The sequence below is a fragment of the Manihot esculenta genome, chromosome 5 (genome assembly GCF_001659605.2).
Source record: "Manihot esculenta cultivar AM560-2 chromosome 5, M.esculenta_v8, whole genome shotgun sequence".
Lineage (NCBI taxonomy): Eukaryota > Viridiplantae > Streptophyta > Magnoliopsida > Malpighiales > Euphorbiaceae > Manihot > Manihot esculenta.
In genome coordinates, this window is record NC_035165.2 from 6,741,121 (window position 1) to 6,763,832 (window position 22,712).

Sequence of the window (22,712 nt, forward strand, 5' to 3'; positions counted from 1 at the left end):
AATAAAAAGAGAAGGAAAAAGAAACGAGAAAAAAAAAGATAATTTAATATTTTATTATATTTTTAATGGTAGAAATAAAAAATTATTTTATTAATAAATAAAAATTATAAAATTATTTTAATAAAATTTTAAAAATATAAATATTAATCTATTAATAAAATTAAATTATAAATTTTTATTTTTAAATTTGTATCATTTAAATTTATGGTACTAAATGTCAAACAGATTCCGTGCTTGAAAAAAATAAATAAATAAAAACAGATTCAGTAGAAAAAATTTTGATCCGTGTGCGTGGCCATCCCTACACTAGCCTAGGTCTGGATATTGAGCTCAGAGGCTAACTTGAATTTTATACGTATATTTATGGGAAGCAAATAGAATAGCATTAAATATTCAAAATTTATTAATTTTATTATTTTAATTTATGTGACTCGTTTGCCACTTTTTAATCAGATGGCAAAACGTAAAATGAAATAGAAATCTCTCTACTCTCACTAAGTATTTCGACATTACAAAAAGATTGAATTTAAATTTAAATTTAAATCTTTTAAATAAAAAATATACTTTTAATTTCTAAATTAAATTAGGCTACACGATATTTTCCATTTTAAATACATTTATTTCAATTTTATATTTAAGGAACCACTTTTTCAGTGTATGTTATAATTAGCAATTTCAAAAGCTAACAGGTTTGGGTTTTTTTGCTACTTTGGAAGCCTACAGCTTTGAGCTGATATTTCATGTCAAATATTAAAGCTACCATTCAAAGATGTCCTTGGCCCACAGCGCACTGCCATTCTAAAATGCAGAGCTTCAGATACAACGTGTCTTCTTGTGGATTTATGATTAATTTTGCGGTAAACAATCATCTGAATTTCGTCCACAGTGTATTGTCTCCATCCTGTAATTAATTAACCCTGTTTGATTTGAAATGGCTAAGCTGAGTGAAGGTAATAAAAAAAAAAAAAAGAAAGAATAAATAATTAGTAAAGCGCATGTGCTGTCTGAAGTGTGAACAAAGAGAGATTTGTTTGCATCTGAGCGCATGCAGTGTAGCTGTTGAATTTAGCACGCCAAGGGTAATGAAAAGGTTTCTCGCTCACTCTATCTTCTATCTTCACAGGTATAAATCCAAATAAAGGAAGTGGACCACTCTATTTAAGCTTACCTACACAACTTCAAATCATTAATTAATTTGCATTTCCCGTTCTGCTACAGCCACGTGAATGTGCATCTTCAATCTTCATTAATGGTGGATCTCATCTCAACTCAGCTTTCATCTTTATGCTACTTTATTCTTTTCTCAACCCTAGCTCTCTCTTCAGCTTTGCTGTTCTTGGGAACTGGGATAACTGAATATCACTCTCTCGTCGCCCAGTAACCTAACCAATTGAATTTATGTAAGGTTTGTTTGGATAGCTAGGGTTCCATATTCATTGCACTCTTCTCTCATCCTACTGTTAACTGAACTTGGACGAACCAAACCAGTTAGGCTATTTGTTTTTTACTGATAAAATCCCAAGAAGAAAATTGCATTGTTGTACTAAAACCCATATAATAAATATAATAGTTGAAGTCCAAAGCCAACAGCAGTCTGCCTACAAGAGAAACAGTGCGAATATATGTGTTTGTAATTGATATTACCATTATTAATAAATTATATTTTTTTTAAATTTATTAAAATATTTCACCATTAACTAATTTATTTAAATATGTCATTGAAATTATAATAGTTAATTTAAATGATATAAAATTAAAACAAGTTTATTAACATTTTTTATAAATAAATTAAAAAATTTAATTTCATAAAATATAAAAATATTTTAATGGATTGATCGAAAATATAAATTAAATAATTGATTATAATATAAGAAATAGTAATTCACTTTTTTATTTTTTTTCTATAATCAAACAGATAGCAAAACAACAAGGATATTGAGTGTGAATAATAAAATGAAAACCTTGGGTGACATATAATTTATAGATTTTGAAAATTTTGGAGAAAGGAATTTTTTTTTTCTTTACTTTTTATTTGTTTTGTTTGAGTATGATAGAACTTTTCTGTTTTTTTTTTTATTTATTTATTTCGAGTACAAGACAATATTAACATAGTTAAATTGCATCGATGAATTCAAAAAAGTAAAAAATAAAATGGTTAGTAATTATCCATAATTATTTTGATATGTGATAAACTATTAGAATTGGCTAATATAATAAATTATTTTAAATTTATAATAAATGTGTAAAAATATATACTTTAGACTCTATGTATTCTTTATTTTTATAAAATAAGAAGATATAATTAATTATGATTTTTCTTGAAAATTCAGCTAGCACCGACTAATAAATAAAAGATTCAGCAATTATAAGCGTAATGAAAATTTATTGTATAATATTTTTCAATAGAAAAGGCTCAACCAAATATATGAGCGAGTCTTTTATCGTTATGAATACCGATCATTATCGAATCTTTTTTCTTATAAATGAGACTTAAAATATCAAAAATTTTAATATGTAAATCTATCGTGTATCAATGACGCATAATACATTTTGAATAAATATCATGTCATATCATAATTATTCACATAGAAGTTTAAATACTTTAATTTATTTATTCATTCACCTAAACTAATTAAATCAATCTAATTTAAAAAAATTTTGTAATTTATGAATAAATGACTAAAATAATTTGAGTATGATTTAAAATTTATTTTTAAAAAGTTTTTTCAATCCATCGTTTTAATAAATTTGTTAAAATTTCAATAAATCTATAATATTTATATAGATAAATAGAAGTCAGTATTGAGTCAATTGAAACGCATCAAAATTTTATCTATTCTTAAAATATTAATCGAACTAAACATAAATTAAAAGAAAATCAAAATTAAAATATTTACTCAACCAATCACGACAAAATTAATCAAAATAAAAATAAAAAACTATATTTTTCATTAATTATAAATATATAACAATAATTTGTTTTAGTTAAAAAATTATAAAAATTAATATTAACAATAAAATGTAAAGGAAAAATAATTATAAATAATATTTTATTAATAAAAATTATATTATTTTGATTAGTTTAATTTAAATTAAAATTGCTTTAAAAAAATTTAAATTAAAATAAAATTAAACTGATAACTAAAATTTAAATTTTATCTAAACGAAATCAAATCTAATTGAATACTGTTTTTATTAAATAATTAAATTTTATCAATTAAATTTAATTATTTAATTATAACCAGATAATTCCTACAGGCCTTGCATTATCATCCACTACAAATTAACTTTTGGAAATATTACAAAATTATAATTCATTCTTACAGTGAAGTGGACACCAAAGAGCTGAGAGCCGGGGCCCTGTCATGGCACCCTATATTATTCTACCACCTGTAACCCTAAAACCCTCCCTAATCTGGTCATCTATGTCTCTAGCTTTCCAAGCTATCTGCTTAGCTACAACGCTTTCTCTTAGCTGTCCACGTGATCCTTCATTTAATAATACACAGCGAGGTTAATTTGTTTTCTTGTCTGTATGATTCCCTGCTTCAAGCATCTGCCTCTCTTCTCATATCCACTCCGGCCCCCTTATCCATATATTTAAGCGATCCCCTGGTTCACGAACTCTAGGGTTTCTTTTCTTTCTTTTCTCCGGTTATTTCTTGTTTTATGCTCTTGTTGATCATCGATGTTTTCTCTTTTGAGCCTTTTTATATATATTCTCATCTCTTTTGAAAATTTTCCTTTTTTCTTTCAACCAGATTTTTGTGATCATTATCCTGTGTTTTTTCCTTTCTGCTTCTGCTGCTTTTTTCTCTTGAAGAGAATCGTCAAATTAAGCTGTGTTCATGGAGGCAAGAGCTGCAGAATTCACAAGGGAAAAGGTGAAGCTGCCAGCATGATCTAGCTTTGGTTAGAGGGAAAGAGAAGGGTTGATTTTACTAACCCTAACTAGGTCATGCTCTGACAGCCTCACTCTTTCCTATTTGGGGACACAAATGCAATAGATTCCAAACATCCCTCAAATCTGATGGAAAGGTCACAGTAAGTATAATATTCTTGTCGTTTAACATCTCATAGTTTTTGGGTTGTCCGCCATGCGTTTACCAACTTTTTGGGTTCTTAACATATATATTGTGCTTTATCTGTTTATGATTTGGCATTTCTTCCACTTTTTTCATGAATGAGGCTGTCATGAGAAGTCAAATATCAATCCATGCTTTTATTGTTATATCTTACCATTGTTTGCATAAACAATTTCAGTGCACTGCACTCAGAACCCCATGTTGATTGGCACTCCCAGCTTCCCATCCATCTTTTATTTTTGTAGCCTTGTTTCTTCTATGGTTCAGGCGTTATTGGAGAATTTTCCTATGACAGTTGGGTGCAAATTTGTATGTTGGACTCTTTTTTTTCCCTTCTTTTAACCCAATCATGCAAGTTTCCTGGATTATCTAATTTATATTGCTAATTTTACTGTTTGTATGATATTTACTATTCATTGTATCTCTTTGGCTATTCACTGACTTTTCTTTGTTTCAGTTCTACTCATTTTCGATTTCTTTTGCATCTACAAGATAGTTATACTGTTACATGTTTCATTAAACGATGAAGTATCCGTTCCTATACATCTACTGGCAAGTTCTCAATCTTCCTTTCTTATTTTCCTTGGTTAGCGTGAAGAACAGAAGATTAATCAGGCTTTATTTATCTGCAGAAAATCATTTGTATTTGAAAAATATTTATTAAACCAAAAAAATTATTGCATCATTATGAAGCATTAAGGAAATGAAAATCCTGTAAGGAAAAAAGAAATTTTCTTGCTGGAAGAATGAAACTTCTTTTCCTTTTTTCCTCGTTAATTACTGTGTTCAATGTAATTTTATCTTTTACATGAACAAGGCTTCATTGCCTATATGTTTGATACTGATGAAATCTAGAACAAGGAACGAACATCTCTATGCGGATGTTTAAGGCTTGAAGCTGAGCTGGTATTTTACTGGTGTGTCCAATATTATCTGTTAATTTTGGCAACACAATCAATCTAAATGGAATCAAAGACTTGGTGCCATTAAATCAGTTACTTGAATTTCAACCTTCAGTATTGTGCTTTCTGTGTTTTCTTTTTTTCTTGGTTTATATTCATAAACGATTAGCAAAGGCTTGGGGTCCAATGCAAGGTAGACTGTTCTGTTGTAGGAACATAAACTGGAATTCGAGAAAATAAGGCAGCTCGAGGTATAATATTCCTACCCCAAAACGCAAGGCTCGTAGGGCTAAGAGCTCGAGAAACTCTAGCGTGTTTTATCATATATAAATCCCACAAAGATTATAAAAACACAGAGTTCAAGAGCTTCATATATAATAGAGTTCAATGTGGATCTAAAGTTATTTCGGTTTTGAGAGATAGATTCAAAAGCATTAGCTAATGCTTTCTAAACTTCGAAGGAAGAAGAAAGTCCAATGAGGTATGGAAAAATTTCTTCAGAAACAGAGAAAGATCACCTATTAGAGCAACATCTGATATTTTTGAAACTATATATCATAGTCAGGACAAAAGTGAGTTCAAAGGTTATAGACGAAGCGATAGTTTTATGGTTTTGGCTGGAAAAGCAGAAGAGCACTCAACAAATCCATGAATTTTTTGATAAATTGATAAAGGAGTGAATTGAGTTTTCTAGGCAAGCTAGTTTTTGGTATTCAATTTTATGGAAAAAGTGCGATGAGCAAAAGCTGGAGATGAAGAAATGGGGGAGGTTACGGCTGATTGCGTACTGTTTGAAGAATTCAAAATGACAAAAGATTGAATGACTTTGAATCATGTACCCTCTCCTCTATTCGGCTTTGATTACTGTCATAGTCTGCAGAATATGTTCCAAAATTTTTATATTTAAATCATAAAATTGGAAAGAACGTTACATTGGAAATCTTATTTTAATGGATTTTATTTTTTAATTGAAGTATTTTTGTTCAAATGTTTATATGATTATTTCATACTTTTCTTTTTGAACGGAAGTAATTAATGAAATCAAATAATTTGTAATTAACTAAAAATTTCAACTTCGATAACTCCACATATATATAATTATTGTATAATATTAATCGTTTTTATTTAAATTATATATTTATTAAATTAAGTTTAAAAATTTAAACTTTTTTAAATAAAAATAATATAATTATTATATAATATTTAATATGTTGACGTTTTTCATTAATATATAAAAAATGTTAACAATAAATATTAATGCTTTAATAGAGCTGATAATATTTAAAATATTTTTAATGTTTGCAAATTATTTAATATTCTTTGTGTACTATTTCGTTATATTGAAATGGTATACTAAATTAATCGTCTTATAATATATTATTAAGAAAATTTAAAACTTAATAAATTTATATCCTTCACGTAAATATAAATTTTTAGTAGCAGTGTAAATTTATTAATAACTTATTAAATGATAAATAATTCGGTTATATTAAAATATTTATAACGGTAAGCTGTCCACTTGTGAGATTTCATCTTATATCGACAGAATACGGCAAATATGATTATACCCGAATTGTATATAATAACTAGTACGGGATTATTAAATAATTTGTATTAACCATTTTGGATCAAGTGAAAAATAAATCCAAAAGTTATTTGAATCAATTTGAATCGAGTTTATTTCAATATTCAATAATTTCTTGTTGTTATTATTGCACACGGAATATGCAATTTTGCTTAGCTGTTATTTGTTATTATTTTTCTTAGTTGAAGACAGACAATGACTTGCATATAAACTGTTCCAAATTGGTGGGAGAGTAGTATTGGTGAATTCATATGATATGTCCAAAAGTGGAAGATGATTCCATGGCAAAATCAGCACAGGCTAACAAGTATGCAAATCACATCACATTCCATTTGCTTTTTAGGTCACAACTCCATTAAGTATTTACAACTGTTTATAATCTGTAGGTACAAGAAAAGTGGTTGGTTGGAGTTAAAGAATATATGATTATAGTGGGATGATGAAGAAGTTTAAAAAAGAAATGTCACGGAACCCAAATAGTTTGGAACTTTTGTTTATAGAATATTGTGTTTTCCACTTTGAATTATGAGGATTATTGCTGATCTTGCATGCATTCATTGGTTCCATCTCCACAAACCAACCAAAGAGATCCAAACAAGTCCAAAGAAACAGAATGTCAATATCAACACTTAACTTTTATCAGGACTTTTTTCTTTAATCATTTTCTTAATCACCCCTTTGTCAGCTCGTTTTTCTCTTTACTGATTAGGACAAAACTTAACGTTGCTTAATCCAAAGATTATGTTTAATTTGATGCAAGAGCACTCAAGAATTCTTCCTTTTACTTCATTAAACGGATTCCATAATACTCCACCTTAATTCTACAAATCCCATAATTAACCAACGTAGGAGAGAGATAAAGAGTTTGAGTATGATATTGGTAGGCAGCATTGATGGAGATTTTCCTGATGGTTTATGCTATATGTAAGAAGATGAAGCATCGAAAATGGGGCCCCATCATAAACTATAGTTGAGGGGTTAGCACTTAACACTCTTTTTTAGGTTCATTCAGGATATTTAGGAATCATACAGAAGCAGAGAGGAAAAGTGGATAATGGGAGAGATTTAGAAGAACTCGCTACCTTGTCTGCATGGTGGTGGCGTGGGCATGATAATATTCATTTTGTCTTGCTTTGGACCACTGCCATTTGTTTCTTTCCTTTTCTTTATTATTAATATTATTTTAAATTTCTAAATCTTTACACTATCATCAGATCAGACATTCTCGTTCTCTCTCTCTGTATATATACACGCTCTCCTTCTCTCTTCTCTATCACTTCTCCTTTCTCTCTTCTTCCTTAATTAATTCCATGGCGCTGGATCAACTGTGTCTGCTAGCATATCGTGCACCACTAGCAGTTGAAGCTGCCAGCATGATCTAAACTTCCTTTTCTTTATAATCTGCATCAAAAGGAAAGATCAGATCATGTGGTAGCTTCACCTGTTGATGGGATCACGACAAAAACCAATGCTCATGCATAACACTGAATCACTGTGTAAGTGTAAATTACTCTACTCATCAAGCTTTTACTCTCCCTCTCATTTTACAGTGTAATATCAATATGTACTCGACTGGGCTTGCCCTGTTAGGAATGTTTGATTGGATTATATTCAATTTTTAAATTCTGGAACTTCTTATTGTATCTCCACTCGTTTGGGCCATTTCTAAATTCTAATTGGTGCATACTCAGATGAATAAACAAATAGTTGGTTAACGTTGCTGCTGTAATTATAAATTATTACAAGAATATGCTGGAAGAGATTTCACTGCTAAGGTTTTTAGAGGCAGAATTTCTCATGTCATAGGCTGGTTGGTGCTTTTTAGGTAATCCCATCGTATTCTTACACTTCATGCGTATGGCTTATAACAGGTTTTATTGGTTTTGAACCATAATTTTAAATATATGGGTTTTGATGAAGATTAAAAAAGCTTCGGAATATTGGTTTTGGAAGAAGATAAATTTGTTTATTCATAGGAATCCTGAAAGTATTGATGGAATAGAATTAATATAACACTTGTCTTATTATTAATTCAGAATTCTATTTTAGCATAATAATTTGTTGAGAAAGAGATGGGTTCCTTCTTTTCCAGGTTACTTAATTTAATTGGCTGTGGAACTTTTTCATCTTGATAACGGAAGCATGACGAGTACAATGACGTCTTTACCTGACAACTCCAATTACATTTCTATAATTTAAGTGTACATGATCTATTATGAGCCTAACACACATAGATGTGGGTTTCACATTTTTTTTATTATAAAATATTATATATTTATATATTTTAATATTAAATAAATTGAATGTTGTAAAATAGATTTAAATTTAAAAAAAAATTATTTAAAAAAAAATTTAAAAATTTTATAATATTTAAAATTTTTATTTATGAAATTTTTAATATTACATATTTAATATTTAAATTTATTATTAAATCTGATCATTATAATTTTATTATATTATCTAAAAACTTTTATAAACACTGTCATTTTTTTAATTATAAATAGTCTGTATTTTTATTAAAAAAATACTCATATTTTTTTATTTTTTTAAAAGTAAAATTACTATTTGTATTAATAAAATTTTATAAAACAAAAATAGTTATCATCATAAATAGAGAGACAATCATATCTAATAGATTTTCTAACCAAAATATGAGTAGGTATAGTGGCATGACGATAAATCCATCTAACAGAAATATCAGTTCTAGAGTCTAACAAAAATTTACAATCATTCAAAATCAAATTCAATTCAGAAATGTCTAAATGTGGATACTGAAAAGCTTAAATCACTTGCAAACAGTCCATAAAAATGCAGTCATTAAAAAAAAAAAATTTCGTCACAAAGAGCAAACAGTGACAGAGAGTTAAAATTCTAACAATTATCGGCGTACCATTATCTTCCGAGAAACCAGAAACACCATGTTGAAATATATCCTCAGAGTTTTCCACAACAAAATTGTAGTCAATAAAATCTTGAGTTTGAAACAAAGTCTCGTCTATTTAACAAAACCAACTAAAATTGTCCAAATTTGAAGATGACGTACGAATTTGGAGAGAAATGGCTTCAAGATCACGAGTAGGGTTTGAGGAATAAAACAAGTTTCTGCCCTAATATAAAGTAGCAGTGGTATTTCCATGCAAAACACAAGCACGTTGAATAGTTTCCTAATCCAAGATATAATGCATGACGTCTTCCACAAGGTGAGCTGCTGAATTTTGCACCTGATTCTATAATAATGAGTTCCTCTTGACTATAATCTCCATGCACAAACTATTACAAAGGTTTTTCGAACCTTGTCTTGGGATATCAAATCTTATTGAAGCCATAGGCGACAACCATCAGAAACATCATTGCCAATCAAGTGCCAAAATCTCTAGTAAAATGCAGGATTTAACTCATCTGGCCCAGGTGCCTTATATGGATGCATATGAAAAAGAGCAGTTCTAAATTCCTCATTCAAAAAAGGAGCACAAAGATCAGCATTATCAACCTCACTAATCAAGAGCGGCACCAACTCAAAAATCCATTCACAATCCACAGCACCGCCATCGAAAATAGGTTGAAAATAATGCAGAACATGATTTTTAATTTCCTGCTCATCCTCAATCCAGGTACCCGACGACTCCTTTAATTTAGTAACACGGTTCATTCTTCGTCTACCATTAATTTGTGCATGATAAAATTTTTGTATTTCGGTCCCAATTTTTAAGCCAAAAGTACTTTGTTTGCTGTTTAAGTCTAGCTTCTTCCTGCTCAAGGAGACGATTCCAATCTTCCTTTAAAAAGGCATGAGAAATAGTATTGGGCCAATTATCCATTAATCTCTGTATAGTCTTCTTCTTTTGCCAAAACTCCCTATTTCTACTCCTACCCCACAATGAAAGAGTAGAACTAAATCATCACGTTTCATCAAAAGGTTGCGTGGTACAGAATTAACCCAAACTCCTTTAACAACCTCAGCCAGACCCTCATCACATAACCATGCATTATCAAATCGAAATCTCCTATCTCCTCTATTATCCTTAGGAGCTGTATTAATCACCAACGGTTTGTGATCCGATATAGGAACATGAACAACCGAGCAGACAATATTAATGAATTTACGAGCCCAGTCCTCAGTAGCAAGGGTTCTATCAAGCTTCTCTCTAACCAGATTATTTGACTCCCTACCCTTCTCCCATGTGAAGAAAGAGCCAACAGTGGATATTTAAATAAGATTATTCTTCTCAAGTGCTTGTCTAAATCCCTACATAAGATAATTTGGCAAAATTGCTCCTCTTTCTTTCTCATCTCTCGAGCATAAATCATTAAAGTCTCTTGAACAAAGCCACAGAAAAGAGTTTCTACGAGATAAAGTTCGAATAAGGTTCCAAGACTGACATCGTCATTGCGATTCTAGAAATCCATAATAACCAGTAAACCTCCATTGAACATTACCTTCCGAAACAACTGAATCAACAAAATTTGCCACAAAAACCGACATATGACTCTTCCACATTAGCGAAAGGTCTCCTCTCAATCCTTATCTATTGACTAAGAAGCAACCATTAAAATATAAAAAATTACGAAAAATTTTCATACGAGAACTAAGAACTTTTATTTCCATCAAAAATAAAATGTTCGGCTTGTAACTAGTAACCAAATCCTTCTATGAATTGACTGTCCGAGGATTGTCGAGTCCTCGACAGTTCCAATACAAGACAATCATTGCTTTCGGCTATTCCAACCTTTGACGGGACGCAAATCGTCTTCTATGAAGAAAAGGAAAAGAAGAAGTTAAGTTTAAGGAAGAAAAAAAACGAGAGTATCGAGCCACAGAAAGACCACAGAGGGAAAAAATCTTCGCATTTTTTACTTTATTCATTCTATATTGTATTGGATTATAAATTAGAGATAAATTTTTATTGTTCTGATATTAGAAATTTAATTTTGGAGGTTGCAAAATAAATTTATAATAACAGTATCTAACACGACTCAAATTTTATTATTTTTTTCATATAGAGCTCAGATAATTTTTTCTTCCTATGAGAAACTACATCAACCTCCATGTCAAATTTTTTGACACGGAACAACTAGCCTTGGATTTTATGGCAGACTTGGACCGGGGCTAACTTTTATATTTTAATTATTATTTTGGATATTTTGGGTATTTTTATAATTTTTCATATTAGAGTTTTATTTCTATTGTAAATAGCCTCCCTTGGCTATTAGGATTTTAGACTCCTATTAGGATTAGGATTATTTTTGCATATTAGGATTTTATTTCTATTGTAAATAGCCTCCCTTGGCTATTAGGATTTTAGACTCCTATTAGGATTAGGATTATTTTATTTCTATTATAAATAGCCTCCCTTGGCTATTAGAAACTCACTTTTCACTTTCCAATTGTTAAGAAATTTCAATAAGACTTTTAGTCTTCTATCTTATCTTTTCTCTTATTTCGTCTTAACCAAACGATATTGATTAAAACTCCTGACGGAGTCTAAATAGTCCTACATCAGATTGGTATCAGAGCGAAGTTCGACCATGGCAGATAACCAAGAGGCGCGACTTGCTGCGATTGAGGCATCCTTGGCAGAATTGAGGGAGATGATCGGACAGCTGACCCTGCAACAGGGAATCCACCAACCCGCCGCCGCCGTACACCCCCAACCAGTCGCCATTCCTGTGGCCGCCAATCCTGTGGTCGTCAATCCTATGCCTGCAAATCCCCAACAGAACTATCAGGAAGGTTACAGGATCAAGGTAGACCTTCAAAACTTTTCTGGTTCATTAGATGTTGAATCTGTTCTTGATTGGCTGGCAGAGGTTGAACGCTTCTTTGAAATTATGAACGTGAAAGAAGAACGCAAGGTTCCAATTGTGGCCTATAAGTTGAAAGGGAGTGCAGTAGCCTGGTGGAATTAGATTCAAAATGAATGCTATCGGAAGAGGCTGGAGCCCATACGAAACTGGGTGCTGATGAAGCAGATGTTTGAACAACGGTTCTTGCCTAGCGATCACGCTCAAGTTTTATATAACCGGTATCATGACTGTATACAAGGGAACCAAAGGGTGGATGAGTATACCGAGGAGTTTCTAAGGCTACAGGCGAGATGTGAAAACTGTGAGAACGAGGCCCAACAGGTTGCTCATTATCAGAGGGGGCTGAATTATGAAATTCGTTGTATGATGGGAGTAGCTGCGATTTTCACCTTGGCAGACGCTATTGAGATGGCAAAAAGGGCAGAAGAGCGTGTTGATTGGCAGCCACGACAGCAGCTGTAACAGCCCGGCCCCGTACGACCGGCCCTGTTACCTTGGCAGACGCTATTGAGATGGCAAAAAGGGCAGAAGAGCGTGTTGATTGGCAGCCACGACAGCAGCTGTAATAGCCCGGCCCCGTACGACCGGCCATGTTACCGCTCACAGCCCGTGACCTTCCTCTGGGCCCAGCCACTGTGAGCAGCTCTTAACATCCCTTCACCCTCACGGGTTCCAGGCAGGATTTGTCCCCTTGGGTTCTCGTCAAACGCATCCTTCCCCAAGTGGATTTGGCCCAAATTTCCCTTAGGAAATTAGGTCGCCTCCCCCACTGCTCGAACCCTTGACCTCCCACTTTAAGGGAATAGTCTGGTGAGAGTGAGTACCAATTGTTCCATGGAACAATTGGTACTCACTCTCACCAGACTATTCCCTTAAAGTGGGAGGTCAAGGGTTCGAGCAGTGGGGGAGGCGACCTAATTTCCTAAGGGAAATTTGGGCCAAAGTGAGTACCAATTGTTCCATGGAACAATTGGTACTCACTCTCACCAGACTATTCCCTTAAAGTGGGAGGTCAAGGGTTCGAACAGTGGGGGAGGCGACCTAATTTCCTAAGGGAAATTTGGGCCAAATCCACTTGGGGAAGGATGCGTTTGACGAGAACCCAAGGGGACAAATCCTGCCTGGAACCCGTGAGGGTGAAGGGATGTTAAGAGCTGCTCACAGTGGCTGGGCCCAGAGGAAGGTCACGGGCTGTGAGCGGTAACAGGGCCGGTCGTACGGAGCCGGGCTGTTACATAAAAAGGCGCCTTTTTATGTAACAGCCCGGACGTGATCCCCGGCACTGTTACCGTTCACACCCAGGGCTATCCCTCGCCTGGCCTCTTGCCACCTCAGGCTTTCCACTGGCGTATGAACAGCTCTTAACATCCCTTCACCCTCACGGGTTCCGGGCAGGATTTGTCCCCTTGGGTTCTCGACGTCGCATCCTTCCCCAAGTGGATTTGGCCCAAATTTCCCTTAGGAAATTAGGTCGCCTCCCCCACTACTCGAACTCTTGACCTCCCACTTTAAGGGAATAGTCTGGTGAGAGTGAGTACCAATTGTTCCAATTGGAATTGGAACAATTGGTACTCACTCTCACCAGACTATTCCCTTAAAGTGGGAGGTCAAGGGTTCGAGCAGTGGGGGAGGCGACCTAATTTCCAAAGGGAAATTTGGGCCAAATCCACTTGGGGAAGGATGCGTTTGTCGAGAACCCAAGGGGACAAATCCTGCCTGGAACCCGTGAGGGTGAAGGGATGTTAAGAGCTGCTCACAGTGGCTGGGCCCAGAGGAAGGTCACGGGCTGTGAGCGGTAACAGGGCCGGTCGTACGGGGCCGGGCTGTTACAGCAGCAGTACAACTTGAATTTCAATTACAGAAACTCTAGTTCAACAGGGACGCAGCAATATAGAGGCAACTGCAGCGGGCAGCCTTCTAAGGTTGTAAATTCTGGCAACCCTCCGAATACCATGGAAGAAAGGAAGAAGATCTTATGCTCAACAAAACAGGAGGACGAGACACAAAGGAGGAAGATTTTCCAGGCAAAGTGTCGAGTAGGAGAGGCAATTTGCAGGCTAATTATAGATAGCTGCAGTTGTGAGAATCTGATAGCTAAGCAGTTGGTGGACAAATTACAGTTGCCTATACAGCCGCATCCTTCACCATACAAAGTCGGATGGATTAAGGAAGGCCCGACAATTGAGGTCAACAGAATCTGCAGCGTGCCTATCTCGATCGGTAAATCTTATACTGAACTTGTTAATTGTGATGTTGTGGATATGGATTGTTGTGAAATTTTGCTAGGCCGCCCTTGGCAGTTCGATGTTGATGCTTTGTATAAAGAGAAGGAGAACTCATACATGTTCACGTGGAATCAAAAGAAGATTACTATCTTGCCTTCCGGTTCTGCGAAACATTCTAAAGTGAAAGAGAAGAATGTTATTGCTATTTCTACGGGAGTGCAGAAGCTATCAGGCGCAGTTGAGAAATCTGAGGGCACACAGACTTTATTGATGAAAGAAAAAAGTACAATGGAGGATGCACCATCTTTACCACCACCCGTCAAAGAGTTGTTGAAGGAGTTTCCTAAGATAGTGGAGGAATCATCAAAGCTTCCACCTCCGCGGGATATCCAACATCAGATTGTTCTCATTCCTGGATCAAAATTACCGAATCTGCCTCATTACAAGATGAGTCCAAATGAGAGTGAAAACCTCCAAGACCAGGTGGAATTTGCTTACAACAGTCTTGCAGCAAGCAACCTGGCAAAGCAGCACGTGGATGTTTTCAAGCAAGTACAACAATGCCTTACGGAAGCCACTGACAAATATAGGCGTTTCAAGTCCTTCAATGTCGATAACCAAGTTATGATGTATTTATGCAAGGAGCATGGTGGAGGACAGAAAAAGCTTGACGCCAAGAAGATTGGTCCATTCCGGATCATTCAGAAGATCAATGACAATGCCTATGTTCTTGACCTCCCACATGAAATGAAAATTTTCAAGACGTTTAATGTGGCAGATCTATTTCAGTACTACCCTGCTGATGACAACTCGAGGACGAGTTCTTTACAAGTGGAAGGGAATGACACTGAACAACTAGCCTTGGATTTTATGGCAGACTTGGACCGAGGCTAACTTTTATATTTTAATTATTATTTTGGATATTTTGAGTATTTTTATAATTTTGCATATTAGAGTTTTATTTCTATTGTAAATAACCTCCCTTGGCTATTAGGATTTTAGACTCCTATTAGGATTAGAATTATTTTTGCATATTAGGATTTTATTTCTATTGTAAATAGCCTCCCTTGGCTATTAGGATTTTAGACTCCTATTAGGAATAGGATTATTTTATTTCTATTATAAATAGCCTCCCTTGGCTATTAGAAACTCACTTATCACTTTCCAATTGTTAAGAAATTTCAATAAGACTTTTAGTCTTTCAGCTTATCTTTTCTCTTATTTCGTCTTAGTCAAACGATATTGGTTAAAACTCCTGACAGAGTCTAAATAGTCATTCTTTTCTCTTATTTCGTCTTAACCAAACGATATTGGTTACAACTCCTGACGGAGTCTAAATAGTCCTACATCATTTTTACATATGTTGGACTACCTAAATTCTATCTTTACATATACTTGAGTTTCTTAGATTCTATTAAGATGAATTTATATAGTATATATTTAGATTTGAGATGCATTTAAATTTTAAATTTATGCCTCTAACGAGTTGAAATTCATATATGAGTTTTGTACATTACTTGAATTTATTTATATAAATAAAATATATTTTTATATTAATATTCATACTTTTTATACATATTATTTATAAAATAAATAGAATTTAATATTTTATTCCATTATTAAAAAATTTTAAAATATAAATTAACTTTTAAATTATATTTTATGTAAATTATTAAATTAAATTTTATAAAATTAAATGTATTTGGATTTTTTTCAGATAATACTAATATGATTTAGATGAATTCAAGTACTTTTTGTGATGAATTTAGATATTTAATATATTAAAAGGGTTTAGATTTAAATAGATTAATTTTCTCCGATATTCTACCGACTACAATCTCTCATATCTAGTTCTCCTTTTCACTGCAAAAATACTTTCTCCACTCTATAGTTATTTTTATATAAATTAAAATATAACTAATATTATTAAAATAATTTATTATTAATTTTAAAAAAAACTACTGTTTAATTCTTATGATATAAAAAAAATTATTAGTTGATCTCTTAATTTTAAAAAATATATTAAAATTATTTTTAATATTTTAAAAAATTTATACGTTAGTCTTTTCGTTAATTTTAATTATTAAATATTTTTTAAGAAAATGAAAATTCTCCTAATATAAAAGGACTAATTAATAAATTTTTTAAAATTTTTTTTAAAATTATATAGATTAAATAGTAAAATACTTAACAGTTAAAATTAATAAAAAGACTTATAAGTAGATGATAAGCGGTTGTCGAAACCGTAAAAAATAAACCTATTAAACAATCAACAATAAACTTGCAGATAGTGGCAATAGGGTCGAATCCACAGGGAATTGATACTTACTTATTTTCCTTGTCAAGACCAAGTAAATAAACAAACAATAAAAGTAAAATGGGGGTTTTGAGGTTTGATAAACTAAACTAATATTGAAAGCAATAGAGAAAAGCAAATAATTAAAGTAGAGAAATTCAATAATGAGAAAGGCCTAGTTGAAGAGTTAGATCCACTTTAGTTATTAGGATTGATCATTGAAACTTATATTCTCTTATTTAACTCAATAAATTAGTTATGGAGGTGGAAGACGCTTCTCACCAACCATATCCCTCCTTAAGCATAGATTAATTAGGGAACGTCATTTAATTAATCACTAATCAACAAGTTGCCAAGGAACGTCCTTGGGCCTTTGGCATCTAACAACTGTTAATTGCATTAAGAAATAGAGAGACCTAATTCTAGCTACCCAAACGTATAGTGATATTGCTAGATTATGCAATTTCCTAGGTTTTTACACCAAGGGTTACTTGTGTTTGAATAATTCCAGCAATTACGAACTAAAAATTATCCAAACTAACAAAGAATTACTTTGCAATCAAGAATCAAGTGGCCAATTTGATCAAAATAACAAAGCAACAATGAATTAAGCACAAAATTGCATAAATACTGATTAATAAAAGAATAACATAAAGGTTCAGATCTCCCAATCCATAAACAACCAAAGTTTCACCTTATTCTTCAACTACAAAAAAAGGTTTCAGCCACTCATGGCTGAAACTAACATAAAAGAAAAGAAAGAAAGCAAAAAGAAGGAGAAAAAGGGCCAATTGGCCTGCTGGTGTGGTGCGGCTGTTGGTGCAGCTTCTGCCGAGGATGTATGATGATCCAAAGATGATTGATCTGCTGGTTTGCATGCCCTTTTATAGCTGAAGAGACTGCCCTAGGGTTTCCTTGTTGAGTTGGGACTCCTTTTCCCAATTGGAGTTGAATTCTTGGAAGGTAATTGTATTTTGATGAGATTTGCCTTCCTAAATATGTGGGATTGAGTGCTGAGGTGTCTTTAGGGTTTGTTGAGCTGTCCACGCGTGTTTGGGAGGGAAAACACTTCTTGAGCATTTGAATTTTAATTTTCCCGCAATTTACTGTCTGCTGGTTGCTGGTGCTGTTTGCCCGGGTTGTTTGGGCAAACAGCTCGGGCAAACAGTCTAGTTTTCCAGTTGTCTATGCTCTGCTTCTGCCCTGCTGGTCTGTTTGCCCAGTCTGTTTGGGCAAACAGTCTGGTCAAACAGCAGATTGTTCCTCTTCCATTTCAGCTTCAACTTTGGTTTGGGCAAACAATTTGGGCAAACCATGCTTGTGCAATTTTGCTCTCTTTTGGGCAGATTTAAGGCCATTTTTGCCAAATTACCATTTTACTCCATTTTCTGCAAAATAAGGTTAAAACCACAAAATTAGGTAGAAAATGTGTAAATTAACATAAATATTAATATGAAAAATGGGTCTAAATTTGGCTCTATCAGTAGACTTTTTAAAATATTAAAAGTATTTTAAATATTTTTAAAAATCAAGAGACTAATCAGTGAATTTTCTCGTATTTTATTAATTTTTAATTCTTAAAATTATTTCAAAGAGGAAAATAATGTATATTATAAAATATATAAAAAAGTTTATTTCAGTGAGAGAAAAGAATAAATAATTATAATTATAATTAATCCATTATAAATAAGATCTCTACCCATGCATAACGGCCCCCTAATTCTCCCGGACGCGCGTACGGATGGTCCCATGTGAAAGATAGGTAGATCTTCTTCCTAAATACGGGTCACGCCGGAAGATATGATATGGGCTAAGTCCAGAGAGGATTTGTTCATATGACCCAAAGAGGTAGACCGGCCTGCTCGGGGAGATTAGTGGGAGTTCGGTCTCAAGGCTGGCGGACTGGCGGATTGGGCTTGGATCATAAGGAAGACTTGAGGGCCTCTAAGTACTGAGCTGATATAACGGGCTTGGCCTCAGACCGGAGGGGAGGAATCCAACGGTCATGTCCTGCAATCCCTGGATGTGAATTGTCAGATCTCCAATTATAAAAAAAACCATTTCTTTTGCTGGATTTTGTTCAAGAGAATGAATTTTTTTTAGCTTCTCCCACACTCATTTGCAAACCTACAGGAAGAGGATCTTCTATGGTAGATTGAACTCATTGCCCTATTGAAGCTGAATGCAGGCCTCTTCAGGTAACTGAGGAATGGCTTGCCTGACACAGGCATCAGCTTCACAATCCAAGCAATTGGCCATGACACAGCTGCTATTAATATACAAACTGCCCATTGCAGCCAATTCAACTTCTCTGTACTTGCAAACTTCTTTAAAAACTCCACCATAACAATCTGAAGAACAATAGTGACTCCCACAATCCCAAGAAACAGATGGTTCCTGTGGATGCCTTTGAATACATTCTGCTTCTCCAAATTCCTTGCGTTGAACTCATTGAATACTTGGCAAAACACGAAAGTATTGAATATAATTGTATCATTTACCTCTGGACTCACATTAAATATAGACTCCCCCCTGAATTGCAGAGTCAGGAGGATTGCTATCTGGTAAAGAGATTGAGCTAGCAGGTTTCTCCACATAATATTTGTTATGAGGGGCTCTGTCCGACCAACAGGGGGCCTCTTCATTAGTTCATCAGTGGGCCGTTCTGTAGCCAGCGCCAGAGCTCCCAGCGTGTCCATAATGAGATTTACCCACAGCAATTGGACTGCTGTTAAGGGAACCTCGCCAGCAGAAACTGCTGCTATGAAATTGATCACAAGAGCTGCAACGTTGACGGTCAGTTGAAATTGGATAAATTTCTGGATGTTGTTGTAGACACATCTTCCCCACCTTAAAACTGTGGCCACAGATGTAAAATTATCATCCAAAATGACAATATCTGAGCTTTCCTTGGCGACCTCTGTGCCTTGAATCCCCATAGACAATCCTATGTCCGCTTCTTTTAATGCTGGTGCATCATTTGTGCCATCTCCTGTTACTGCAACAACATGGCCTTTCTGCTTCAGGCACTGTACCATTAGAAGTTTGTCAAATGGTGATGATCTTGCCATCACGCAAATTTTATCGACCCTTTCCATTCTCTCCTCATGTGTGTAGTTCCGAAATTCGGCACCTTCTACTACTACCCCATCGTCTACTTTGTGATCCATCTCTAGTATTCCACATTCTGTGGCTATGGCTTTTGCTGTGAAAACATTGTCGCCGGTTATCATTTTGATGTTTACTCCGGCGGACTTGCAAATTTCCACAGCTTTTTTGGCTCCTGGTCGACATGGATCCTTGAGCCCCACTATCCCTAGCAAGGTCAAATCATGCTCTTGTAGTTTTGGGCGCGTTTTTTCACCATTGTCATTCTCCATTGCTTCTTCTGTGATTTTTTTGTGAGCAAAAGCAATGCATCTGAGGCTACTAGCTGCCATACCTTGGATTATTCTCTCAATTTTATTTCTTCCATCTTCATCTATAGAATTTATGGTCCCATTGCTCTCATAATAGTCTGAACACATCCCTAATATCATCTCAGCTGCACCTTTCCAATGTACATGAACAGTGTTGTCAGCCAATTTCCTTATTGAAACCCCACTTCGTTTCTTCTCTGAATTAAAGGTTTCGACATGGAGAATGGTATAATTTTGCTTCACTCTTCCTATGTCCATGCCCATTTCAGAAACTGCCCATGAGAGAATGGCCTTTTCAGTTGGACTACCTGAAAGCTCTGGTAAAGATCCTGATGCTGGTATGTAGACGCTACCAGTTGTGTTCAGACCGACTCCTTGGTGGAACAATTCAACAATGGTTGGAGCAATCCCTCTGCAAGAAACTTCATCAATGGGTTCTTGACCGAGCCAGAACTTCGTTACTTGCATTTGATTCAATGTTAAAGTGCCTGTTTTGTCAGTACAGATAACTGTGGCAGAGCCCATGGTTTCACAAGCAGAAAGCTTTCTGACCATAGCCTGATCTTTCATCATTCTCTTCATTGAGTAAGCTAGAGTTAGCGTGACTGCTAACGGCAAACCTTCTGGAATTGCTACGACCACGATTGTGACTGCAGCAGCCACAATGCGAACAATAGCATTTAACATATCATCTGTATCTGTTTTGGTGCCTCGGTACTCTGTCATACCATTCTCATTCTTTGTATTTTTTGTGAAATAGCGAATTAACATGACTACAAGGACTAGGAAAGCAACCGAAAGTCCAACCTTCCCAATTGAAGATGTTAGTTTGTCAAGTCGAGCTTGTAATGGCGTTCTTTCGTTGGAGTCGCGAGTTATTGAGCTCATCATTTCGCCCCAGGCAGTGTTCATTCCAACGGACGTCACCAACATTTGAGCATATCCATCTGCAACTTTTGAACCAGAAAGCAAGAATGGATTCCTGGTGGAATTTACTTCAACGTGGTCGCTCTCTCCTGTCATGCTTGACTCGTCCACCATGAAAGAATGCCCATGCAAGAACAACCCATCTGCTGGAATTTGATCTCCAATTTTCAGCGAGATAACATCTCCGACTACAATATCAAATATGGAGATCTGTTGTCTACGTCCATTTCTAACAACATCAATTTTGATATTGCTGCTAATTCGCGATAACTTGTCAAATTGTGTCTCCTGTCTAAAATTGCTGAGAGCAGAGACAACAACGACTAGAAACACAGCAACAAAGATACTCCCACCTTCATACCAACCATCCTCTGCTCCATCCTCTTTTATACCAAAGCCAAGAGAAAGAGTAGCACACACCAGGAGGATAATAATGGTGGTGTCTTTAAAAGCATCCACTACAAAAAATAGAAAACCCTTAGGGGGCGGTTTATTGTAAGTGTTGGAACCGAACACGTCACGCCGGGAGCAGATTTCACTCTCCCCACCGTCGATTCCATGTTCTATGTTTGTCCCAAGAGCGGTAGCAACGCCTTCAACTCCTTCAAACTGGCGGAGAGCTTCGGAATCTTTCTCTTTTACCATTTCGGCAAGTGTTTTTTTATCAACATCAGGGAGTTTGGACACGGGTCCATGTTTCTTGGAACTGATAGATTCTACATCTAGGATTGTGTAGGGAATAGAATGCAGAATACCAGAGTGTTGATAGCTATTTGTTTCGGATGCAATTATCTCTCTTACAAGAGAAAGCATTGCGCGGACAGAACATATGGTTAAATAAGCAATACGCCACCGTTTTTTAGCTTTGTTGAGAGTGTTGGTTAGCAATGTGCTGCAATCAAAATTAGATTGCTTATTGCTGGCCATGTTTTCGCTTCTCTGTTAAGAAGTTGCTGAATAAGTTAGGGAAGAAGGGCTGGTTTAGAATTTCATTTCCAGGAATTGGCCTCAGTGGGTGTTTATATAACAGAACTGAGCCAATAAAATGGATTTTCTAAAGCAATTTCCCACTGGACATTTCTTTTCTTTTTTTTTTTAATCTAATCTTTCAGTGCATGTAATTGTTTGGCTAACAGGCGGGCGGAATTAGAAAGCAAGACTTTCAAATTCTTACAACTATGTATGGCCTGTTGTGTTGTGGACCCTTGAATAAAGAGAATCTGTTGATTGTCCAAATTGGATGGATATCAGCTTAACCTCAGGCGGTGGAAATGTTTCATTTGACTTGTGACTAGGCCGTAAATGGGTAGGATAATCGCGAAAATTAAACTATTCGAATCTGAATTTGATTTATATTAGTAATATCTGAATTTATTTTAAATTTGATTAAAAATTAATTTAAACTATCCAAATTTATTTCAAATTCAATTATTATTATCCGAATAAAATCCGAATCCGTTTAATCTTA

At 34.6% G+C, this 22,712-nt stretch overlaps 1 protein-coding gene and 1 long non-coding RNA gene across 2 annotated transcripts; one reads left to right on the top strand and one right to left on the bottom strand.

The window, feature by feature from the left end:
- Positions 1–3,355: 3,355 nt before the first annotated feature.
- Positions 3,356–5,960, top strand: LOC110615050. The gene is made up of 2 exons (XR_006350666.1): positions 3,356–4,044; positions 4,353–5,960. It is a non-coding gene; the product is annotated as an uncharacterized LOC110615050 (long non-coding RNA).
- Positions 5,961–18,228: 12,268 nt separating this feature from the next.
- Positions 18,229–22,366, bottom strand: LOC110615849 (calcium-transporting ATPase 12, plasma membrane-type). The gene is made up of 2 exons (XM_021758019.2): positions 18,598–22,366; positions 18,229–18,286 (listed from the first exon to the last, which is right to left on the bottom strand). Exon 1 carries the CDS (start codon positions 22,169–22,171, stop codon positions 18,998–19,000), a length of 3,174 nt encoding a protein of 1,057 aa, XP_021613711.1. The 5' UTR covers positions 22,172–22,366; the 3' UTR covers positions 18,229–18,286; positions 18,598–18,997.
- Positions 22,367–22,712: the final 346 nt, after the last annotated feature.

What these genes read in the sequence shown, in the direction of transcription:
- LOC110615849 (XM_021758019.2), bottom strand. Translation starts at nt 22,171, where the DNA reads ATGGCCAGCAATAAGCAATCTAATTTTGATTGCAGCACATTGCTAACC.